Source organism: Mauremys reevesii, linkage group 27 (assembly GCF_016161935.1).
Source record: "Mauremys reevesii isolate NIE-2019 linkage group 27, ASM1616193v1, whole genome shotgun sequence".
Classification (NCBI taxonomy): Eukaryota; Metazoa; Chordata; order Testudines; family Geoemydidae; genus Mauremys; species Mauremys reevesii.
In genome coordinates this window covers 6495271-6518766 of record NC_052649.1, presented here as the reverse complement: position 1 = coordinate 6518766, position 23496 = coordinate 6495271, and the positions used below count along the sequence as shown (strand labels likewise).

General features: G+C 51.2%; 2 protein-coding genes across 6 annotated transcripts in view; both read right to left on the bottom strand.

Annotated features, from left to right (window-relative positions):
* The window catches only part of STARD3 (StAR related lipid transfer domain containing 3), a 32592-nt gene extending 16056 nt beyond the window's left edge, over positions 1-16536 (bottom strand). For 2 of the 5 annotated variants that reach the window (XM_039516806.1, XM_039516810.1), the window contains exons 1-2: positions 16381-16536; positions 853-1134 (exon numbers count right to left, since the gene is read on the bottom strand). In XM_039516806.1, coding sequence (XP_039372740.1) covers positions 853-1068 — 216 coding nt within the window. In that variant the 5' untranslated portion in view covers positions 1069-1134; positions 16381-16536. Of the gene's footprint in view, positions 1-852; positions 1135-1370; positions 1501-5712; positions 5735-7832; positions 8062-16380 lie in introns of those variants that run through there. The other 3 variants (XM_039516807.1, XM_039516809.1, XM_039516808.1) reach the window with 3 other exon arrangements.
* A 2603-nt stretch (positions 16537-19139) lies between these two features.
* The window catches only part of PPP1R1B (protein phosphatase 1 regulatory inhibitor subunit 1B), a 35303-nt gene continuing 30946 nt past the window's right edge, over positions 19140-23496 (bottom strand). The window contains exons 8-10 of the mRNA XM_039517031.1: positions 23132-23203; positions 21993-22142; positions 19140-20694 (exon numbers count right to left, since the gene is read on the bottom strand). Of these exons, the coding sequence (XP_039372965.1) occupies positions 20594-20694; positions 21993-22142; positions 23132-23203 (323 nt within the window). The 3' untranslated portion in view covers positions 19140-20593. The remainder of the gene's footprint in view (positions 20695-21992; positions 22143-23131; positions 23204-23496) is intronic.

Here is a 23496-nt window from a genome sequence, read left to right as displayed (position 1 = left end):
AGACACTAAGAAGACTTAAGCAGAGGAGACTGGCCCAGATTTCAAGGGTAAAATCTGTGTACTATGAACTGCAACATCCAGTGGGATGAGAAAAACTGCTTAATCTAGATGTTACCCAGCGTAATGGGGTTGAGGGTTTAGACTGTGTGCTTAGATTTTCTTTTCTTTTGGTAACTGACTGACTTTTTGCCTATCACTTAAAATCTATCTTTTGTAGTCAATACATTTGTTTTACTGTTTATCTTTACCGGTGAGTTTGTATGAAGTGTGTGGCAAGCCTGCTCAGGTTTTGGGAAGGCGGGTGTATATCCACTTTCCATTGATGAAGTGGTGAACCAATTAATAAATTTGCACTGCTCGTCTTGAGCAGTGCAGGATGGTATATTCCTGAGGTGCAAGGCTGGGAGCTGGGGTGGATCTGGCTGGTGCCTTTTCCTGTGTGATTCATGAGTGGCTCTGGGCGCAGTCATGCAATCTAGCAGGGTGTTGGGTCTCCATCTGCGGTTGTGCTGAGTGATCCCAGCGCCTGGAGGGGTTGCTGCTGGTCACTAGCAAGGCATTGTGAAACGCAACCCAGGCTGGAAAGAGTTCAGGGGGATAGCGGTCCCACAGTCGCAGGCTGCACCCTGGGGATCCTGTCACAGTCACCATGTGCCCAGTGCCAAGCCCAGGGAATGGATGAGGATCTCTGTTTGTAACAGCTGGCGGGAAGTGGTGCAGTGCCCTGGCAATCAGCTGAGGACCTGGCCCCAGGGTTTCAGAATGGGGCTGTTAAAATGGGTGGACGGCATCCCAAAAGCAACAGGAGAGATTCAGTCACTGCTTCCCCACCAAAAAGGACCCAGGACTCACATTCAGCTCAATTATCCACAGCAGAGAGACAAACAGCAGGTCGAAGGTGACAAAGAGGCAGAAAGTCCTCCTGACGTCCGAGATGGCTTTCCTCTTCTCCGGCGGGAAGTAACAGTGCGGGGAGAAGCCTTGGCTCTGCGAGAGGGAGGTGCTCATGGACGCAATGGCTGGGAGGCTCTGCTCCAGGTCATGCTGCGAGTCTCTGGGCTTGTTCATCCTCGGCTGAAACGACAACGTCCAGCAGCGATCGGGGCAGCATCTGTGAGCTCGTCACCGTATCACCTGCGGGGAAGATGGAGGAGACCTTTAGACACTTAAAGGGATGCTTGGTTTGCTTTACTAGCTGAGCCAATGCTTATTAACTGCCTTGCAGCCCCAAAGGATCCCAAGCTACGAGACTGGCCCCTCCAATACATTCAGCCCACACAGAAGCCAGCTGCCTCACCCCCTTCTTCACCTTTGAAAATCATCTCCACCCCCAATTCAACAGAATTAATTCCCCCAGCTATAAGCAATACCTGGCAGGAGAGGCCAATGTTACGAGAGCTCTTGTGTCATCAGCAGGAAGCGTTTGGGTTATTTTTCCTGCCCCGTTTCACACTTGTCCTCCGAGCCTGTCAACATGAGCAGGAACCTCTTTTGCCTCCCTCAGCTTTCTGCCACGCCCCACATTCACACTCGCTTCAGGGGAGTGAGGATGTGCCACAAAAGGGTCTGGCTGAAAGAGTCCCAGTGGTCACTAAGTGCAATTTCACTCCAAACTAAATCTGTCCATGCTCTCCTGCTTCAGAGCACGCTTTGCCGGCACACAAAGCTGGCCTCCTTGCTGCTTTGACTGCAGAATCTTAGCCTTTGCCACCGAGGCGATCAGGGTGGCATGGCCTTGGGGAAAGACGCACATGAGATGTTTTTGCAGAGGCAGAGAAATGGGCAAGGGGTCCTTTAATACAGGATTCCAGGAACACTCTCAAGCCACCCAGCTGTGGTGGAACAAGTCAGTCTAGGGGGGGATGGATGGTCCCCAAGGGCTAACCCTTGCACACGGCTCTTGGATATTCACCTTACTTTGCGCCATTGGCTGCCCATCCCATTGACAGACGCGCGGCCTGTGTTTAAGTCATACAGCGGAGCCGCTCCCTGTGCGCCTGAGTCAGAGCTGCTGACTACACAAATGCTTTTTTCAAAACTCCTGTTAGAACTGCATAGTGAGGTGCATTTTATTCTGCCTCCTGTATTGACTACCCTGACAGCCAAGCTCTGACTGCAGCATCTTTATTGCTGCACGTAGACTAAAGGAGAGAGAGAGAGAGAGAGAGAACAGCTGCATTTTCACACCCAGAGAAAGCTGGCGGTGCTGGGCATTTAGAACAGACCTATGAGTGGAGCGAGTTTGAGCAGGAAGGCATTAGGCTGCCCTACAATAGCTGGTTTAAACGCACTTGTGACCTGTTGCACTCGACCAATTTTTTCCTTGTCTGTGGTCAACAGGAAAATACCATGTTGCAATCACATAAAGAACCGGGTTTAACCCTGCCAGGTACCGGGATACTGCTTCCTAAAAAATACTGAGATGCAGTAAGTCATGAATGCTGGATATGACTGGTCAGCGGGATCGTTCCTGTCACACCACAGTGGGTGTTTAGAATTTCCTGTGGGACTGTAATGATCCAGCTTGATAGGGAGCTGTGGGAAGAGCAGACAGAAAGCAATGATAAGAACACCCCTGTGCGCAGGCACAAGACCACGGCACACGCTGTTAGCTTCCACGAGCCTGTCTCCAAGGAAGCTGCAAGTCTGGTTTTACCCGAGCTAGGAGACTGGAGAGCAAGAGAAAAGAGTTTTAAAGTCCTTTTTAAGGGGAGTCACTTGTCAACAGCTACGTATAGAGACAGGCTGCCAGAGAGAGTAGGCAGAGGGAGTCTGAAGCAGCTGGGCCCTCCCATGTCCAGGGAATAGCCAGCCTTGGGGTAAACTTGATGTTTTCTCTCAAATGCTTTTGTTCTAATTTACTTTTTGCCACAAGGAGGCTTTCTGGTCACCGCACTAACCACAGCCATTGCTCGCAGAGGGAAAAGACTGCAGGGCCTGAGCCTATGACTTGGTCTACACCAGAGAGTCAGGTCACTGCTTACGTCGACCTAATTACGTCAGCGTCCACACTAGAGCCTTACATCGGCGGGAGCAAGTGCCCTGCTGCACCGATAGAATAACTCCACTGCCACGAGATGCGTAGGGCTTATGTTGGTGTCGTTCGGGCGACGCCGTGTCTGTGTAGACACTGTGGGTTACTTATCAGCTGTTGGCTGCCATTCTTGTCAATTTCATGGCTCCCCGCTGGGCTACGCCCAGCCGGCTCCCCGCTCCCCACTGGCTCCCTGCTCCCAGCTGGGCTATGCTCGTCTGGCTCCCCACTGGCTCCCTGCTCCCAGCCGGGCTCCTGGCAGTGGAGAGTTTCTAGGATAGACATGCCCCAAGTGCAATATTCTGAGGCCATCCCAGTTAATAGCAGGGCCTGCAATCCAGAGCCTGGTCTGAGAGTGGGAGAATCATGTGATACCACCCCGAGCCAGGTGATGGCTCAAGGCCTGAGAGCAGGTGCACTTGATGAGACCAGGAAGGCTCAGAGGTGCAGTTTGCACAGTAACCTTAACATGGTTCAAATGTGTTTTTTCCTGTCCATATACGCAAGAAGCCACCATGCTCTCTAACACTGAGGGTGCTTCACCACATTCCCCAGTTGTGTGGATCACTAGGATAGGAAGGACCAGAGAAGGAACATACATGGAGCCCTACAAGTCATTTTTACAGTCACGTTTCTGACAATAGCAGCACTTTAGAAGAGAGATGTCACTTTATATAAACAGTAATAACAAGCCCTTCCACTGCTACGAGCGATGGGGAAGAATCTCTAACTGAAAAAAGTTAAGACATCTGTGGGTGCTAAATAATATATTGACACGTACACTGTGCCCCGTTCTCAACGTTAGAGTGTCACTGTGTTCTCAGCTCGAACAACATTTTGCACTTACAGTCCTCTGCAACTTCCAAGTACTTTGAAATCAGCCATCAATTCCTCACAGCCGCCGCCCCCCAGCCAGATGCATAAATAGCGGAACCCCCTTTTTTTTACAGCTGGGGATATGGGGTGGGAAGTAACTTGCCCAAGATCACACACAACCAGAACTAAGAGTTCAGACATTCCTGGTTCCCACACCATGCTCTGTCTAAAATAGCTCTGCCTTTCCAGAGAAAACCAAAATAGACCTTGTTACTTTGGGGGGGGGGGGAGGTTGTTTGTTTTTTTTAAGACTTGACCTGCGGCAAGACCAACACGCTGATTAAGAACACGTGGACTATCGCTAGTCTTCTCTCTTGCCCTTCAACATGCAAAGAGCAAGTCAAATTTTGCCCTAAACCCAGCTAGAAACAGACCTGAGGGAAAGAGGATTTCTTGTTTCCAAGCAATTCTAAAGAGATGAATTCCAAAGCACAGGTTAAGCACAGGTTATGGTACTGCAGAATTCTGATAAGCAAGTGATCTTAGAAGCTCATTATAAGGTCTGATGTGATGCATTTCTTTTCTGGGTGCTCCCAACACAGGCCTGTTCCATTAGACAGGGATGGAGTTTGGAGAGGGAACAGCAGCATACCAGAGGGGTTTTTGTTTGTTTGTTTGTTTTTTTACACAAGCTCTCTTCTGTGTGAAAGATTAATTAGAGAGCTTCCGAGTGCTCCATTACATATTTATATATTCTCTGAAGTCTCTCTTTTTGTAGCAGGATGTCAGCTCAATCGGGGAAGAGAGACACTTGGTTTTATGGTGCTGCTCCTCAAGGGGTGATGCTCGACTTCCAGAGAAGACAGGGTTTGAGAAAGAGCAGCAGAGAGAAGAGAAACAGCACTCGCTGCCTTGAGAAATTCCATGGGCAGTGATAGGACTCGGAAAAGGCACCCGGAAGCTAGAATGTCCTATGACACTTTTCTGATTCAAAAAGCAGCGGTAACATTATTAACGTCTTTAAGGAGGAGAGTTGGGGTTTTTTTCCCTTACTCCTCAGAGTTAGTGTTTCAGGCACGGGCCGTACACTGGGATAGTTCACTAGCCAACTTTGTCCTCTCTGATGAGAAATTGTTTCTAGTGATTTGAGCAGGAATTTGGGAGACAGGAGGCTCCTGCATCAAACATGAAGTACTCGTCTTAATTTTCGAGGCCTTTAATGACCTATCCCATCATCTTTCATTCTCTGATCGAGATATTGACTCCTACCTTCGATGGGCCAACCGCAGCCTCTATCACCCACTTGTCAGATTTTCAAACAAGTGCCTTCTTGCTTTCCTCCATGCTGCCCCTCACTGTCAGCATCCACAAACCTACTTCACTGTCCTCCTGCAAATCCCTCCATAAACCTCTCCGTTGGGTCACTGGTGAGCTGAGATCACTGCCTGTTCTTCCAATCAGTATTGTTTATCGTCTCCTTGTGCTCCCGCTTCTGTCTCCATCCACCTGTTTTTCATCTCAGACTTAAATCGTAAGCTCCTTGGGACAGACACCTTCTTTGTTCTGTGTCTGTACAGTGCTTGGCACAACAGGGTTCCAGTCCACGACTGGGTCTCCTCAGTGCTACTGCATATTGATAATAAAAACCCAGCTCCGCCACTGACTGCGTGGCCCTGGGTGAGTCACTTAGGGAAACTGAGATAGAGTTTATCTGTACAAGGGGCACAATACCTACCTCAGACCGCTGTATTGCAAGAATTACTCGGTGTTTGTATTGTACTACTCAGTGCCAAGTATCATCTAGAGATGCCAAGAACTCAAAGATAGTAGTTACACTGCAAGTGAAAGGGGATGGGTCTCACCTTAGCCAGCAGCAGATCAATATCTGCATCATAAAGACACCTTGGGATTCAGTGAGATTGGCAGTTCGTCTGTTTGAGAAGGCCAAGCCTGGAAGAGCAGACAGCGCTGCAGGTCAGGGTTGAGAGACACTGGCAAAGTGGCTTGCATAGCACCTGTCCACACTACTCTGGGATCTCGCCAGCCCCTCCCTTTAGTCAGCAGCGAGTAGGCCCAAGAACCCGAACTTGTCAACAGACTTTTCAAGTATCAGATGAAGGTGAAGAGAATTCACGCAGATCTGTCCTCTGAGGCCTGACGTGCTAACACACACAGATGTTATGACCCAAAAGAGACACCTGTGTCAAAACACTGCAGGGATGTGTGTGATTAGGTCATATCCTATGCACTGCACATAGCCACACTTCAGGCCTACCATGTCAGCATCCACTTGGACTGCCTGGCTTCTGCTGATTTAAGTAATAAGCTTCCCATTAGCACATGTTTGCATGTTAATTACATGTCTTGCAGTAAGAAGACTCTTTGCCTCTCACTCTCTAGACTTCCCATTACCGATGTGTCTTCTCAGCTCATAAAATGGCTTTAACATCTAATTCTCAAGTCACCTCCTTTGATAGTTGCAGATTTTACACCAAATACTGTATCAGAAGACAAACTGCCTCAAGAGATTATTAGACTTGGATCCTTTCAAAGAGATGAACTACAGAGGATTTACAAGTTAAAAAAAAAAGTCCTGGATTCCCTAGAGAATAGACACGTTTTTAAATGTAACCATCACTGTACTCCCTAATAAAGGGGAGAAATCCACACTGCAGATTTCTCTGTTTCTTTGCCAGAGTGACATAGCATAGACAGCTCAGATCTCTCTCTCTCTCTCAGGATCGCAGAGAGGTAATTTTGTTAACACACAGCAATTACATTTTTGATCATAACAATAATTAGCACTTACACACCACTTTACAAATGTTAATTAATGTTCAACACCCCAGAAGGCAGGTACAGATTATCTACTGAATACACTTTCCCCTGGTGCTGGAATCTTATAAAATTTGGGGCGTGATTTTAAAAGCAAACTTTGAAAGCAGCTTCTCTTTAAAGTCTTTCAGGACAAATTAGCGTCTGTACCAATGCTTCTGAAAGTTACCGCCTGGGTCCTATTATGTATTTGTTTCTGGTAGCTCCCACAAAATGCTAAGGCAGGGGTAAGGCAACCTTCAGCACGTGAGCTGATTTTCAGTGGCACTCACACTGCCCGGGGGTCCTGGCCACCGGGCCGGGGGGCTCTGCATTTTAATTTAATTTTAAATGAAGCTTCTTCAATATTTTAAAAACCTTATTTACTTTACATACAACAATAGATTTGTTCTATATTATAGACTTATAGAAAGAGACCTTCTAAAAATGTTTAAATATATTACTGGCACGCAAAACCTTAAATAAGAGCGAATAAATGAAGGCTCGGCACAGCACTTCCGAAAGGTTGCTGACCCCTGTGTTAGGGCCTGTCCCAAAGAGCTAAGATTGTGAAGTGAGAGAACAAAGACAAGGCTGGAGGGAGGGAGAGAGGAGAATAGTGAATAGCAAAGTATCTATTGGGTTTCTGGGAACTGGCCGGGCGGAAGCCTGCCCAATGCTAAAGGACCCCCCCCCACCTAAGGGGAGGATCTACAGGACCTCAGAAACCCACTAATTTTGGGGTACAGCTAATAAAAGAACAGGAACAGGAGTGCGGTCAAAGGGTCAGAAGAAGGGAGCCTGACGGGGACACCGAGCAGAAGCCAGGTAGTAATCTGGTTCTTGACTCCATTCTGATAATACAAAGTTTTACTTTTAACACAAGTTTTGGGTGGGGGCTTATCCATAGAACCAGCCTCTCAAAATCCTCTACGAACTCCGCTATTAACAGCTGGATTGTCACCTGAAGAGGTGGGCATGTGAACTGGCTGAGGAAGGGGGCTCCACGCCTGGGGGAAACAGTTGCTGAGATGTTTGTAGAAGTGCAACCCAGAAGAAACCCTTCCCCCCGCCTCCCCAAAGAGCAGCCCTATCAGAAGTGTGAGCTGGGAGCAGGGCTGGGCAGAAGTCTATTGGTGCCCCACACAATATTTTGGTGCCCTCTCACCTCTGCTTCCCTTAGGAATCCGAGCACATCCTTTCCATGGGGCACCGCCAATCCTTCTCGCTCAGAGGGTGCTCTCCCACGGCGTAGCGGATTGCCCATTGCAAAGACAGTTTCTTTCTGTAGCAGAATCCTTCCCATAGAGTGGTGCCATCCAGGCTATGCCTAAATCCTCCCCCACAGCTGGCAGCCTGACCTCAGAATTTCCTTCTGCAAGCAGGAGGAGGAAGGGCTGTGAAGGGGAAGCAGTGATCCTGCTTCATGCTCCACGCCACAATGCTGCTGAAGGGCCAGCGCCTCAGACCCCTTGATCCTGGTTCATCTCATGAAAGCCCTGCCTGGGAGGGACAGAAGGGCAGGCAGGCCACATACCAGCAGCACAGGCGGAGGCGTGAGCCTGTGCTGTATTTAACCCCAGGGTTGTTTTCAGTACCCCACCCGAGTGCCCCTCTGCAGAAACAGCTTTTCCCTTCCCCACAAACTGCCACAACCCCCCACCCCACCCCACCAGAAGGAACAAGGAAGAGCTCATACGGTTTCCTTTCAGACACCCAAAGCTTGGTATTGCAGCCAGCTCTGACCCAGGGACACGTATCTTCTTTGGGAGTCAAACGAGACTCCCCCAGAGCCGGGATGGCTACTCAGCGATGTGAGGACCCCGCCTCCCCATTTCATGCTGCACAATTCCAGCCCCGTCAGGTCCCAACTGAACCACACTGTGTATTTGACTGTACTACGCTCAACTCTTCGAGTCCTTATTACCGGCTCTCTCTCCCACCCCGGAACAGGGTGAAGCCTCCTCATGGAGTAGGCCTGACATTAATCAAAGGTGGATTTGTCTGATGGGCTTCACTTCCCCCTTCCCAGTTCAGATTTTTGCTCAGATCCGGATGCAGACAGGCCCCTTGTTTCTCCAACCCAGCCCCTCCGTCAGGGGTCACCATCCCAGAGCTCAGACGAATTGCTGTCAGAGCTCTAGCGATGACACACTCCTTACCACAAGGCTCAGTTTCCACCGGTGACTCTCCCTCCCCTACCCAGTGAGACTTTCCGTCACTGAACCAGATGCTCCCAGGAGACGTGGGGCATTACAGTCAGGCGCCTTAACAGTAATCAAGTATTTGGTGTTACAAGAAGAGGTTAATCGAAACCCAAAGCTGCGCGTGTCCTCCCCCACGAGCAGGAGAGCAGTGACCTTTAAGCCACTTGATGTCTGGAGCTTCTTTCGCTAGACACCAGGCAACATTTAGGGCAGCAGGAAGACAGACAAGGGATTCTCAGCTTGAGAATTCACTCTTGGTCCGAGGGCTGTTTTAAAACAATGCACTTGGGATTACTCAGTCACACGGGGGTGACTCAACAGCAGCACTGCTGAAGGACAGGCTCCCCTCCTCCCCTTCCTTCACACCCTGACTTCCTCCTGCTGCCAATCAAAGCTGACAAGGCATCAGCCTCTTCCTAATAGTCCTGGGTCAGCAGCGGGCCCGGAGTACGTTAGGAAACTGAACCCAAACTGCAATTTGGAGCCAAACACGGACATGTGAGTGGGGGTTTCGATCCCGTGTGCTCATTCAGGACCATGCAGCACACAGATACTCAGACCTCAGTGGGTCAGGAGCCAAATTAATGATCAACATTACCCAAAAGAGCCATAGCAGTGTGAATTCATTACTTACTATTGATCTATATTGTATATTTTCTCACAGCAAAATGACTGACCTAGGAGGATTATTTTAGCAACTGCAGTTGGTTAATAGCACAGTAAAACATCCTGATTGGCTAATAATGAACTCACACAGGGGTTTAATATGTGCTGCAAAGAGGAGACACATTAAAGAGCCACTTGCGGCTGAGTATCACGGATCTAGCACAATGACGGGGTCCAGAACTCTTTTCTGGCATTTAACCTCACTGCCCACAAGAGCCTTTCTCCAAAGCCCTGTGTTGTCTGAGCCATGCAGCCTGCTGCTCCTGCCCTAAGGTAGCTCCCTCCCTCTCCTTTCCTAGGGGCAGAACAATTTGGACAGAACATGCTGTGTGACACACAATCCCTGCCAGCCTTAGGGCAGCTCCCCAATTTACTGCATTCTGGCTATGTTACTGGTGTGTGTGCCCGAGGCCATCCAGAGCATGGCGAAGAATGGCAACGGGCTTTGCAAGGGCCGTGCTAATTGCAGAGAGCCACTATAAAGACGGACAGCACCTCACAGCCGTGCTCTGTGACTAGGGTATCAAAAGAGCCCCCCAAAGCCTTGTGACTCAGCCCATTTTTCCAACATCCCTTGAAACCTATAGAAAAAAAATCAGGATCACACTATGCAGCCATATCTAGGTTCCTTCTTTATTCAAAACGACAGTAGCCTGTCTGCATCCAATTTGCCGTCTCCACCACTCGAGCGAACACCCCCCCCCCCCCAGTGCAGCCGCCTCATTAGCCCTTCACACTATCAAAACAATTTTCAGAACACGTCAGTGGCAACTTAATTGTTCGAGCCTCTGATTCACACCAACTCCATTGTGCTCTCTGATCACAGCAACTTTGAGTCCGGGGTTTACACTTCTTCCCTTCCCTTCTCCCCAGCTCCCCTGGAGTTTACTGTCTGACACCGACCACTTCCCTCCCATCCCTGCGCCGGCAAGTCAGCAGAAAAAACACCCTGCCTAAGTATTCAGGAAGGCTGATTTCCATGCCACTGCAGATCAGCTGCGAAACTCCAGCGTGCAGACTGGCAACTCAAGGTCTCACAACTGTGCGATGAAATCTCAAGGTCTGATGTAATTAATCACTGTTTTTATTAACGATCACCAGCAGCTGCCAGCTTGAGTTTAGAGACCGACTTTAATGAGGAGACTCTCAGGGCCTCATGCAAAGATTAGAATTAAACATGCAACCGATCACGTTTATCTGAAAGTAGGTTTAGGAAACGTAAGATTTGCTATTAGGCCATTACTCCATTAAATTTCTGGCCTCGGGCAGTGACCAATATCGGATGCTTTTAAAGGAAATAAAATTCACCTCATATCCACAAGCTACTCCTAGCATTAAGGGGCTCATGGATGGAGAACTGTCATGACCCCCTCAGGCCCCACCGTAGCACTTCAGATGTTACCATGCAGTCGTGGATAAAATCCAGTTTGCCACTAGCTTCCTGGAATTGTGACTGCCACAGGCTGATTATATTCCATGCGAAGTAGCATTTCCTTTTATTTCATCTAAATTTAATCTGCCATTAATTTTACCAAGAGACCACTTATTCACTCTAGGGCTTGGGTTCAGTTTGTATGCTGCTCAGAACAGGGAAACGGTGGATGTATTTGTCTACAAAGTTTCACGCACTCAACAGCAGTGCATCAATAATAAAGTACCCAGTGTAAAGAGACGGATCAGATTACACTGTACTTTTAATGGAGATTTATTTAAAGTTACAAAATCCTCTCTCACTTGCGCCATCACCTTTCGCTAGGTGCCCAGATCCAATGGTGAGCCATGTGACACAAACGCTTAGAAAGATTCAGATTTATAAACACATGAGGAACTTCCCACTGATCAGTACAAAGTTCTTCTAGACTGTAACCAGCGTTACTGTAGGGTGAGGAGAGTTGCAACAGTCTTCGCAAAGTTAGGTCACTTTGTTTGCTCATGCAGCTGCTGCCAGGGCCAAAGCACACCTTTGAATCTTTGCTTTCAAGCAGATCAACAAGCAGCATGCCACACTGTCTGCGTTTTCAGATCAATGCAGCGCTCCAAGACACACAACAGCATTTTCCTCACACCATAAAGTTTGACAGCCCCCAAGTCTGGACAATACTCGTAGCAGCACCCAGTGAAAAATCATTAGCAGCAATGGCAAAAGCGGACATATCCAACACTTCTGCTGTGCTGGGATCCCAGGGCTGAAGTAGAAGGGGCGAGGTATATCAGCAGAGGTTGGGCGTGGAGGGAAAGCAGTACTGGAAAGCAGGGACACCACCGGGCAGGTTGGACAGGCAGACCCCTGAAAGTCCTGCCCTCTAGCCTTGTCCTTAGCTTGAAAAGTAAGGGCAGCAACAATGCAAGAACAGGAAAGTGGAGAATCATAAAGGCTCTGAGGTGATGACTACACATCACGTTGGAAAACATCTTAACTAACAAGATTTTAAATATGGCTTAGAAGCCAATGGAGACAGGACAAGTTAGGGTTAATCACAACCAGCTAACGTGTTTTTTAAACATGAATGTTTGTCCTCATTCAGGACAAAATTGCATTGATTAATAGGATAAACATTTCCTACCATGAGTCATTCTCCTGGTGTAAACATAGTCAGACCCCTATGAAATGCCCTCCTACCCCCAGAAAAGAGAAACAATAGTAGTATTTAGACTTCAAAAAAAAAATAGCCCCAAGAAAAAACAAAAACAAAGAGTTAATTCTGACAAGCTGCCCAGCAAAGGCAGTATTTGCAAAACAAGCCTCTGAAAGTAGAATATTCCACTGCTACATAAGCACCAGCCTTTCACGTTACATGTTAGAGATGAGTGACTACCACACAGCTTCATCGACACTGGAAGTCACAGCAAGCTTTAGGGATGTTCTTCACTTATTCCTTCAGGTAAGTGTTGTTAAACAGATAGAGCGGGGGGAGGTCTGCAAGGCAGGAACAGAGATCTGCTCTCAGCTCTATCAATGATTTGGCGTGACTTTAAGCAAATCACTTCATCTCTATATGCATTAGTTCCCCATCTGCAGGCAGGAGTGATACCACTTCCCAGCAAGGGTTGAAAGGCTTAACTAGTTAATATTTATAATAGCACCTTGAGGTCTCTGGATGGAAGCATAAGGTGGCATTAGGAAACATTGCTACAGCTTTTAGCTCTGCATCTCTCTGTCTCTGAATGCTTCTAATAAATGTTTACCATCTACAGAGTGCTCTCTCCTCTCCTCACTGCTAGGTCGACTCTCCTGTTTATCATCACTACAGCCAAAAAACCAGATCAGATCATTTTAAGCCACTTAAACGTAATGGTGCCCTTGGCGAATTAGTGAATAAAGCAGCTTTGGAAGGATTTGATTTAAATCAGAAAGTCATTGGTAATCATCAGTTTCTCCCTCACTCAAACATCAGATTCCATTGCCAATCAAGATTTGCAGCGAGAACCCCACACCATAGCACTGCTACTCTTCTAGACAACTGGTGCCCCTTATTTGCTCTCGGTTTTATCTATTAATCAATGACTAATGTGAAATATGATCAAGTGCGATTTTACACATTGGATCTACCTATCTTTAGCACAGAGGTGGGCAAACTACGGCCCGTGGGCCACAGCCGGCCCATCAGACCATTTAATCCAGCCCTCAGTTCCTGCTGGAGAGCGGGGTCTGGGGCTTGCCCTGCTCCATGCGGCTCCCAGGAAGCAGCCGGCATGATCCCTCTCTGGCTCCTATGTAGTATGCGCAGGCACAGCCAGGTCACTCTGTGTGCTGCCCCCATCCACAGGCGCCACCCCCACAGCTCCCATTGGCCACAGTTCCCGGCCAATGGCAGCTGCAGGGGTGGCGCCTGTGGACAGGGCAGCATGCAGAGCCACCGGGCTGCACCTCGTAGCTGGAGTGGGGACATGCTTCCGGGAGCTACTTGTGATAAGTGCTGCCTGGACCCTGCATTCCTGAGGCCTCCCCACCCCAATCCCCTGCCCTATCCTTGATCCCCCTCCTGCCCTCCAAACCCCTCAATCCCAGCCCAGAGCCCCCTCCTGTACCCCAAGCCCCTCATCCCCATCCTCAGCCAGAGCCCTCACCACCACCATCACCCCCAGGCTCCAACAGCCTGCCCCATTCTTGATCCCCCTCCTGCCCTCCAAACCAATTGGTCCCAGCCCGGAGCCCCCTCCTGCACCCCAAACCCCTCATCCCCAGCCCCCCTGAGAGCCCACAGCCCCAGCCAGAGCCCTCACACCCCTGCCCCGATCCCCCTCCTGCCCTCTAAACCCCTCGATCCCAGCCTGGAGCCCCTCCTGCTTCCCAAATCCCTCATCCCCAGCCCCCCCCAAGCCTGCCCCGCTGCACCCCAACCCAGAGCCCCTTCCCACACTCCAAACTCCTCATTTCCAGCCCCACCCCAGAGCCCGCATCCCCCAGCCAGAGCCCTCACCCCCTCCCATACCCCTACCCCTAATTTTGTGAGCATTCATGGCCCGCCATACAATTTCCATACCCCAACGTGACCCTCAGGCCAAAAAGTCTGCCCTCCCCTGCTTTAGCATTCTGCAACCCGTTCCCCAGGCCCTTCATCTGCTTTGTGTAGCCAGACTGTAGGCACTTTGGGGCAGGGACTTTACTCACTCTTAACTATGTTAGTATTATTTCTTCTTTGTAATCCTGTAGCATCTAGAGGCCTCAACCAATATAGAAGGATGATCTAAGGGATAGACACTGGATTTGGACTCAGGAGATCTGTGTTCAAATCCCTGTTTAGCTCCAGACTTTGGATGTAATCTTAGGCAAATCAATGAACCTTCCCTGTGGGAATAATATTTCCCTCCCTCACAGTGATGTTGCAAAGATAAAATATATTAATAATTGCGATGCATTCAGATGCCATAGGATGAGGGCCAAGTAAGTATCTAGATTGACTGGAGCCCTATTACGCTAGACAAACAGAATAAGAAACAGCTCCTGTTTTAACAGCTTAACAATTTAAATTACACAACACTCAGCACAACGTGACTCCAGTCCTGAACACAGCCTCAAGCTCTACTGCAATACCAATAACAAGAGTAATAAGTATTGAGGGTTTGTTTTTAAATTTCCTGCTAGTACAAAAATGTAAATGGGTCAAACCTGGCTCAGATTTTAAATTCCATAAGTTTAAAAAAAATTCCAATAGAAACCTAATATGTTCTCCTGTAGAACGGAAAAAATTAGAAGTGGAAGTGACTCAAAGACCGACTGGAAAGAGTGAAAATTTTCATAACCAGTCTGCTGAAGTGTTTATTTGCAGAACCGTGAGAAACATTTGTAAAAAAAAAAAAAACACACGAAAAGTACATTTTAAATGATCAGTTTTTTAAAATCTAAAATTATTAGAAATTTGGGAGTTTTTAACACTACCAAGAATCAGGATAATGCTAAAGTTTTGAAAAAAACATTTGCAAACACTTGGGTTATTAATGGGAGAAAAATCCAGAATCTGAGCCCACAGGTAAGCCATCACACTATGATAGCTGGTACCAAGGGACCAGCGTTTCTCAAAGACTTTTCGGGACCACCAGGACAGAGAGAATACGAAGGCGGTGTATTGGCAGTGGCCGATGAGAGGAATCTCTCTTATATGGATGGAGGAGATGTGATACATAGATACCACTTCTTCCCCTGTGGACCTCAAAGCAATTTACAAATGGAAGCTAGTATCATTATTACTTAAACACACAGAGAGAAACTGGAGTACAGAGAGAGGGTGGGACTTGCCCAGTCACACAGCCACTCAGTAGCAGAGTCAGGAGTCCTGACCCCCAGCCTTCAACACTGTTACATGTGTCACCCCCAGAGGATTTGTGGGAATCAGTGTTCTCTTATTTCTCCCCTCCAAACCAGCTGCCTTTCCATGGGGCTAACAGGCAAATCGTGCACAATGAAGACAAAAGCGTCACCACAGGGCCATGCAAAGGGGTCAGCTGGGCGCCTCGGACAAGGGCGCTGAACAGAAAGAGCCGCCCCTCGGGCATCCCCCTCAAGAGTCAGACTGAGCCTGCTAACCAGCCCCCAGCTCCCCACGCCTGGCACAGATCGCAGCCTGCAACCCCGCCCCCTCCTGGATCAGAGCAGGGGACACATCCCAGGAGAGGGGAAAGCTTGACACCCCCCGCAGCATGTCGAGGGGGACAGACAGACACGAATGGGGTGGGGGAATAAAGGCCCCTGGGACAGGCACCGAGAGGGGAGTGGGCAAGTGAGAAGGGTCCCTGGGACAGACAGACGCGGGGAGGGGTCCAGGACAGACAGACGGACGGGGGGGGGGACAGACGGTGTCCGGGACAGACAGACAGACGCGGCGGGGGGGACAGACGGACGCGGCAGAGGAGGAGGGACAGACACGGGAGATGGGGAGGCGGGACGCGGGGGTAACAGGAGGACGCGGCGGTGGGGGGGTCCGGGCCGCACGGACGCGGGGAGAGGCGGGACGGACAGACGGACGCGGCGGCTGGGGAAGCGGATGCGGCGGTCCGGGCCGCACGGACGCTGGGGGCGGGGGAGACAGACGGACGCGGCGGGGGGGGAAGGAGGGACAGACACGGGAGGTGGGGGAGGCGGGACGCGGGGGGGGACCGGTGGACGCGGCGGTGGGGTCCGGGTCGCACGGACGTGGGGTGTCCGGGACAGACAGACGGACCCGGGGGACAAACGGACGCAAGGGGGGAGGGACAGACAGACACGGGAGGTGCGGGAGGCGGGACGCAGGGGGGACGGACGGACGCGGCAGCGGGGGGGGGGGCAGGACGGACAGACGGACGCGGGGGGGTGTCTCAGGGCGGGCGGACCCCGGGGGCCCGGGCACGAGACGGCCCCATCGGTACCTGCTCATGGCCCCAACCGCCTCCCGCGGCTCAGCTCCCGGCGCCGGTGACAGCTTCAGGCCGGAAGCAAATCCCGGCTCGGGACAGGCAGCTTCCGGGCCCCGCGCTACCCATAGGGCGCTTCCACACGGCGCCGGCGTGACCCCTGACCCCGGAAGAGATCGAGACTCCCCCTCCCCGCTTGCGGGAGAGACCATCCGGGATGGGGGCGGGGGAGACACATTGGGGAGAAACCATCGCGGGGAGAGGGGGACTGGAGCCGGGCTGCTGGGCATTGGACAGCCAAAGCGGGGGAGCCCCTGGTTGTGGGGGAAAGAGAGACCCTGTTTTTGGGGGAAGACACCCCTACATGGGGGAGCCCCCCAAATGTGGGGGGAGAGAGAGCCCCTGTTTGTGGGGAGAGGACACCCCTACATGGGGGAGAGAGCCCCTGTTTGTGGGGGAGGACACCCCTACATGGGGGAGCCCCCCAAATGTGGGGGGAGAGAGAGACCCTGTTTGTGGGGAGAGGACACCCCTACATGGGGGGAGCCCCCCAAATGTGGGGGGAGGACACCCCTACATGGGGGAGCCCCCAAATGTGGGGGGAGAGAGACCCTGTTTGTGGGGAGAGGACACCCCTACATGGGGGGAGCCCCCCAAATGTGGGGGGAGAGAGAGCCCCTGTTTGTGGGGGGAGGACACCCCTACAGGGGATGGATGGCACCCCCCTCTCACTGCCCCTGCGCTAGGAAGGGTCTGATGTAAGGGGCTCCCTGTGGGGATGGGCGTGGCGCAGGCAGACGCTGGCATAGGGCAGAATCTCTTCAGGCTAAGGAATCTGCGGAGCTGCCAGCGTCCTGGTTCCTGCTTGGCTCATGGAGATAGGAGCCCTAGCACACCCCCTTTCCCCCCGATAATAGAACGTGACTGTGAGCTGGTGCCGGCTCTCTGTGCTGCGGATGGCCCCCGCCCCTCTCCTGCTCAGGGCTGTCTGCCTTGATTTTCAACTTTCTCAACTGACTGGGATGAGCTGTGATCTGAGCACGGGACCAGGAGCTTGTCCTGAGGTCCAAGCAGGAGGGAGGTGCAGGGGAGAATGGACAACTGTCTGTCTAGAAACGGTCCAAGGTTTTCATCAGCCTCTGTTCTCCCTTCGGAGCCTCAGCAGTTCGCCTCAAACTCCTCAAGCCCGTCTTGCTTACACTGGGGCAAATCACAAGTAACTACTAAAGTTAGTGGAGTTGCTTTGCTGCAAAGCAAGCGTAACCGAGAGAAGAGTTGGGCCCTTGAGGCTGTAGGGTGAGCACAGGCGCTCGGAAAGCGATGGATTGGAGTTGGTATTGCACATCACCTGACTTTCAGCTCATTTGCTGGTAGCCATTGCTAGTGAGGGAGGAAACCCACGGAGGTCAGTGGAGTCTGTGGTTCTCTGGCTAGAGGACTGGAAGTCAGGAAAAATGTATTCAGCATGACCTTGGAGAAATCATTTAATCTCTGTCCCCCAAATCCGTGTGCCCTAAGTGGCAGTACGATGTGGTAGCCAGCCCCCTCTGAGCCAGAATTTCCAGCCCAGAGACATGGGTAGTCCACTGCATTCCTCATTGGATCAGCCGAGAACAAGCCCTTACAAGTCTGCCACCTTCCCGCGGGAAGGGATCAGGAAAAGAAACAGGCTTGTGTTGACTGGAGAATGCAGATTGAATTTGTTAATAACATGAAACCGGCCCTTGTCCACAGTGGGACAGGTGCCAGGACACTGCATCTTGGCAGCTCTATGTATTTCCTTGTGAAAAGTCAATTGGTGGAACGAGGGTATTGCTGGCTTCACTCAAAACGCTGCTCCTGAGCAACAATGCCCTTGCCAAAGCAAAAACCAGTTCCTGGACAAAACCAAAGGTGCTCCTTGAGCCAAACCCATGTTTGTACTTAAAGCACAGACTGGGAGGAGCACAATAAGGTGCAGTGAGGTGGGATTAGCTGGACTAATAACCTCCAGAGGCAAGAAAACAGATTAGGGCCCAGATCCTCAAAACTATTTAGGCACCTAACACTTGTTGATTTCAGTGGCATCTCTTGAGTACAGCATATGGGTCATGGGACTTAATGGCCAACTGTTACCAATAGCACTGCAGAATTCAGGGGCTGGTGGTGGATTACAGAGACCCTCAGACCTAGGTCACTGCTTCTACCCGGGCCCAGCTTGGGTGGGAAGTTGTTACTGTCTGATCCTAGCAGGTGTGGCTCCATATCACAAAAACCCACCACCACTCCACCTCCTTGGCAGCCTCAGCAGAGAGGCCAAAGACTGACTGGACCCTGACTGCCCCTTTCACTCTGAGAGGGGAACCTGGCAGGTCAGTACGAGCCCATCCTGTACCTGACCCTATGTCCCCTGCCTTTCCCATCCTTGTACAGAGAGCCTAACAGCCACTGTTCTGCGTCTAAGACAAGAACCTGCTCTTTCACCATCTGGCACTGCAGTGACTCCAGCCCACGCTCCCTCTGTCACCAGCTCTCCAGGGCCCTAGCACCCTACGGAGCATAAGGGATTGTGAGTTGCGGCCAAGTCTTCTGCTTACCCGCATTGAGGCGTTAACCACTACACCAGCCCCATAGTTAGGTGCCAGCCTCATGCACTTACTGTATCCTGGCAAACCTGCTGTTGGGAGGCCTTGGAGTCGTTCCTGGGCGCTTGGTGACAGAAGGAGGACTAGCCAGGCCCATCGTATCTGAGCGGCTCCTCCTTTACCCTCTCCCAGTAAAACACACTGCAACGATTTATTTACAAAGCTTTATTACCGCAGTGAGGTGCATGGAAGGGGCATTGCTCAATACAGGATCAAAGGGTGCAGAATGAGAGAGAGAGAAGGAGAGAGAGACAGACCTAAACTAAACTAAGCAGCTGCCTCTTGCTTGCAGTCCCCATTAGGGATGATCTAACCATGGAAAACAGCATTTTGAATTTGGCAAACAGGAGCTTCTTGCATTTTCCATGTTAACGTTCCCTCCAGGGGGCTGGTTCAAATCCAGCTCAAGCCGCTAGCCATTGTAAGATGTGTGGTGGCTCCTGTGAAACAAGTTAATGGGTTCTTGGCTCAGGTCCCAGTAGATAAGTGGCCACATGACAAAAATCACCCTCATTGGCACAAACTGGCCTCTTCTGCTAGGCAGCGTCAGCAAAGAAGCCAAGGCTCGAGCGGGAGGCCTTCCCCCTCGCTAGAGACGGGCTCAAGGGGAGTTAGGCACCTACAAAAGCTTTGAGGATCCAAGACAGGGTCCTTCCTGCAGATCCAGCTTGAGGCACGTTGGTGGGGGAAGCTTGACCCTATCTGCCCTAGGATATAAACTAGAGGACTTCAGGCTCCAGGGCTGGTGAACCAACACTATGATTTGGCTCCACCTCTTCAATTGTCCAGTGCCATTTCACATTTTAATTTTAAAGTAATCCCACCTGCCCTGTCTCCCCTGTGTTCAGTGCCCCTACACCCAGTCTCTGGTCCACTGAAAGTCATGGAGATGCTCTAGTGGGTGGAATCATCTTCAAGCTTTCTCCTCTGGTCAGCACTCCCCTAGCAGCACTGGGCTTCCCCCTGCCACACGGAGCTGGAGTTTGCTCCCGTGTTCCTCTCTCGCTCTGTGGTCTGTCAGAGAAGCCCAGGGCCGGTTTTCTTTTAGCAGGCTCAAGCAAAGAGGGCAAGGACTAAATGGACCAAAAAGACTGAACTGTCCAAAGGAAGGGCCTTTCTTTAGGGTTGAAGGCATGGGGGAAGCTTGTATTGCTGCCCCCTGTACTGCACTGGGACGTGTGATTGTCTGCTAAGGGAAGGGGCCGAAGCCCCATTGTTTGGCACCGTTAGACGGACAGGACAGGGCACTAGTAAATGGAGAATAGGGGAAATCTTGCATTAGCCTCCGGCCTGGGATGGATTAGATGCCCCACAGCAAGAGGACTTGCCCATCTCTGTCATCTAGATGGACATGCCGAGGCTTTCAAACATCTGGTCCAGCTGCCACCTTTCGCCAGCACTAAATTCACTTAACAGAAACAAGCCATCCATTGGCAGGTCACGGGAAAAATCAGAAAGATGAGAAAGGAAGTGTGCGGGGGGGGGGGGGGGGGGGGATAAATTAAACGAGGCCGTTAAGGAAAGAGAATCCATAACGTGGAGCGGGAAGATGAGTGCGTTCCACCTCTGAGACGGCTTCCTCCATCTTCCTTCCGCCACCCCAGCTAACTGGTGCCTCCCAGCGGGGAGGTGGCGGAGCAGTTCTCTACGTTAACGGAGCGAGGAGGTCTCTCTGCAAAGCCAACGTGTCTCCGCTCCTTGTGTTCTGGGGAGGGGAAAAGGGAAAAAAAAAGATGCAGAAGCTGTAGATTGTGAGCTCCCCAGGGCAGGGATCACCTGTTATTTGTTTGCATGTTACCTAGTGCACGGATCCTGGATTGACAGGAGTCAGTTTATGGCTCTGAGGTGCAGGTCCTTAGAGCCTGGGGCTTTGGGGGCCCTGGGTCTCTGCCAGTCCCTCGTCACCACCAAGGGACTGTCCCTGTAAAATCACCTCCCCAATCCTGGAAGCTCAGGCCCCGCAGGAAGTCCTGTCGCAGTGGCCAAGGTGTGCACCCCTGCTTCAGCCAGGAAGTGACCCGAGTGGGTGGCCGAGTGGGTGGCTGAGCGGCTCTCCATTGCCGCTGCATCAGATTCCGCTCTTGCCTATCTCCTGCAATCTGCCTCCAGCCCATTCCCACTTCACGCCTGCCCTTGCCCTCGGCTCCTCCTGCTCCTTGCCTCGTCTATGGATACTGCCCATTCGCTGCATTCCTGACCGCTGGCCAGCAGACCCGGCTCTGAGCCTGGCTCGTCGGCTGCCTACTGACTCTGATCTGACCCCTCAAGCACTGATCCGAGTCCTTTCCATTGGGCCAGACTGCCTGTGCCCCGGTTCCTAACACGTAGAGACTACTGGGATGACAATAATCATGAAAGCGGCTCTCCAAACCGCCCCAGGCTGAGATCCCTTTATCTAATGGGAGGACCTTGCTTCCACCCAACACACTGTCATTTGCAAAGCCGTTACCCTTTGCAATCCAGATGCATGATTGAGGGGGAAAATCCATTCCATGGATCCCACCAAGCGAGCCTCTGGGGCAGGGAGCCCAGCTTGCAGCTGTTAAAAGAGCCACGTGGCTCTTTTTGTGAGATTCTGGGTGTTAACCAGAGTGTTGTGGCCAAACTCGAGCTCAGGGGAGGCCTTTCTGCTGAGCCAAGCTTCTCCATGCGGTTTCAACAGGATGCAGGTTCCCCCTTCGCTTTGTGTTCCCAGCTGTTAGTTGCCGTGCGCTGTTAAAACAGTAGCCACGTTCCACCCCAGAGCTGGCTGCAATTCAGCACTGGGGATGTGGCTCTTGCGTTTTCCTTTGCTTACCCCACTGTTGTGGGTTAGATGAGGCTTCTTTAATGAATGTTTGTGAAGCTGTCAGAGCCGCCCAAGGAGCGGGTACCCCTGAAGTGTTAACGTGCTCTGCATTAACTGGCTGTATTTATGGACTCTGCATCCAGCACTGATTAATTCTGTCGTTGCTCCTGCTACACCCCCACCACCATTCTTGCTCCTCAGGCTCATGACGTTACCGCTTGGGGAAGGACTGTCCTGTCCTGGATCTGGTTCTTGGGCCTTGGTCCCGTCTCCTTCAGTAGCTTCAGGTTTCTCCCATTCAGCGAGCGAGTTCAGTTCATCCCCAAGCTCTGCTATCCCGCCTGCAAAGGACACTTTCTGGCCACCTACCGGGAGTAAACACCCGCATGTTAAATGATGGGAGTCTCCATCCCCCATCACTGAGGGGTCCAGGCTTCATGCAACAATCAGACAAGTGCTTTAAAACGCCACCATGAATCAGTGAAATCCTGATGATCGATCGAGCCCAGGGCAGATCCAGATCCAAGCCCTCCTTCCCCTCAAATTAACGTTAGGATCCTCTGGAAAGACCCTTCCCCTAGTTTCTTCTACCCAAGGCTCCAAAGTTCCTCCCAGGCAGCCCACCAATCTACACGCTCCGGAAAGGCTAACGAAAGACCTTTGGGAGCCTGATTAATTTGCAGCCACAAAAAGCCACTGGTTTGGGGTTAGGGTGACCAGATGTCCCGATTTTATTGGGACAGTCCCGATATTTGGGCCTTTTTCTTATATAGGCTCCTATTACCCCTCACCCCCATCCTGATTGTTCACACTTGCTGTCTGGTCACCCTATTTGCGGTATCTCAATTTCTGAGACACCTTGGCCCGGGGCCCAGCTGACTGAGGAAGAAGAGGTCAGATGGACAAATGGACGGGAGCTGCGGGTGATCTATGTCCTCTGAAAATTAGGCCTTGTCTACACTACAAATGCCATCCTGGCAACCCCCTGGTGTCGACGCAGCTTGTGCCAGCAGATGGCGTTTCTCTGTTGGCAGAGCAAGGCCACCTCCCTGAACAACATTAGCTATTCTGACAAGACTTTGTAGCGGACACCTGGCTTTCGGGCTGGGGGCTTGAAAATGGTGCTAATTTTAGCCTTGATGCTTCAAAACCCAAACAAGGAAAATGCAAAGGGAGACCGAAACCAGGGCTGATAAAGCCTGGGCCCCAGGTTAGCGCCAGGCCAGGTAGGTGCCTCCTCTGAAAGCATAATGGAGCTGCTAACTGACCCTTAACCCTGGAGGCATAGCTGGGTCTCCCACCCACCACAGCAAATCCCCATTGATCCACCATTGTCTATTGCGCGGCAGATTACCTTTCCTTTTGTGTGACTTGACGACAGCTGGATAGATACGGGGTTCAAATGCTCTGGCCTCAGTTCCTGGGGCTTCTCGGTGGGCAGCAGCGAATGAGAAAAAGAACAAGACGCATTGCACAGAATTCTCCGTCGTAAATATTAACAAAGGGGATAAACAAATGGGCAAGCAGGCCAAACTCATGTCACAACTCGATGTGCTCTGAGCAACGGCCCTGCAGGGGTACAGACGGGCTCCCCTCTCATAGCTAAGCTGAACGGTGGGACATGCTCACCGTGGCCAGGCACAAATCAAGGACGGTAGATCCTGAGCAGCACAGTATTAGGGGCCATCAAATGCCCAGTGAAAGCCCCGACTCAGAGTG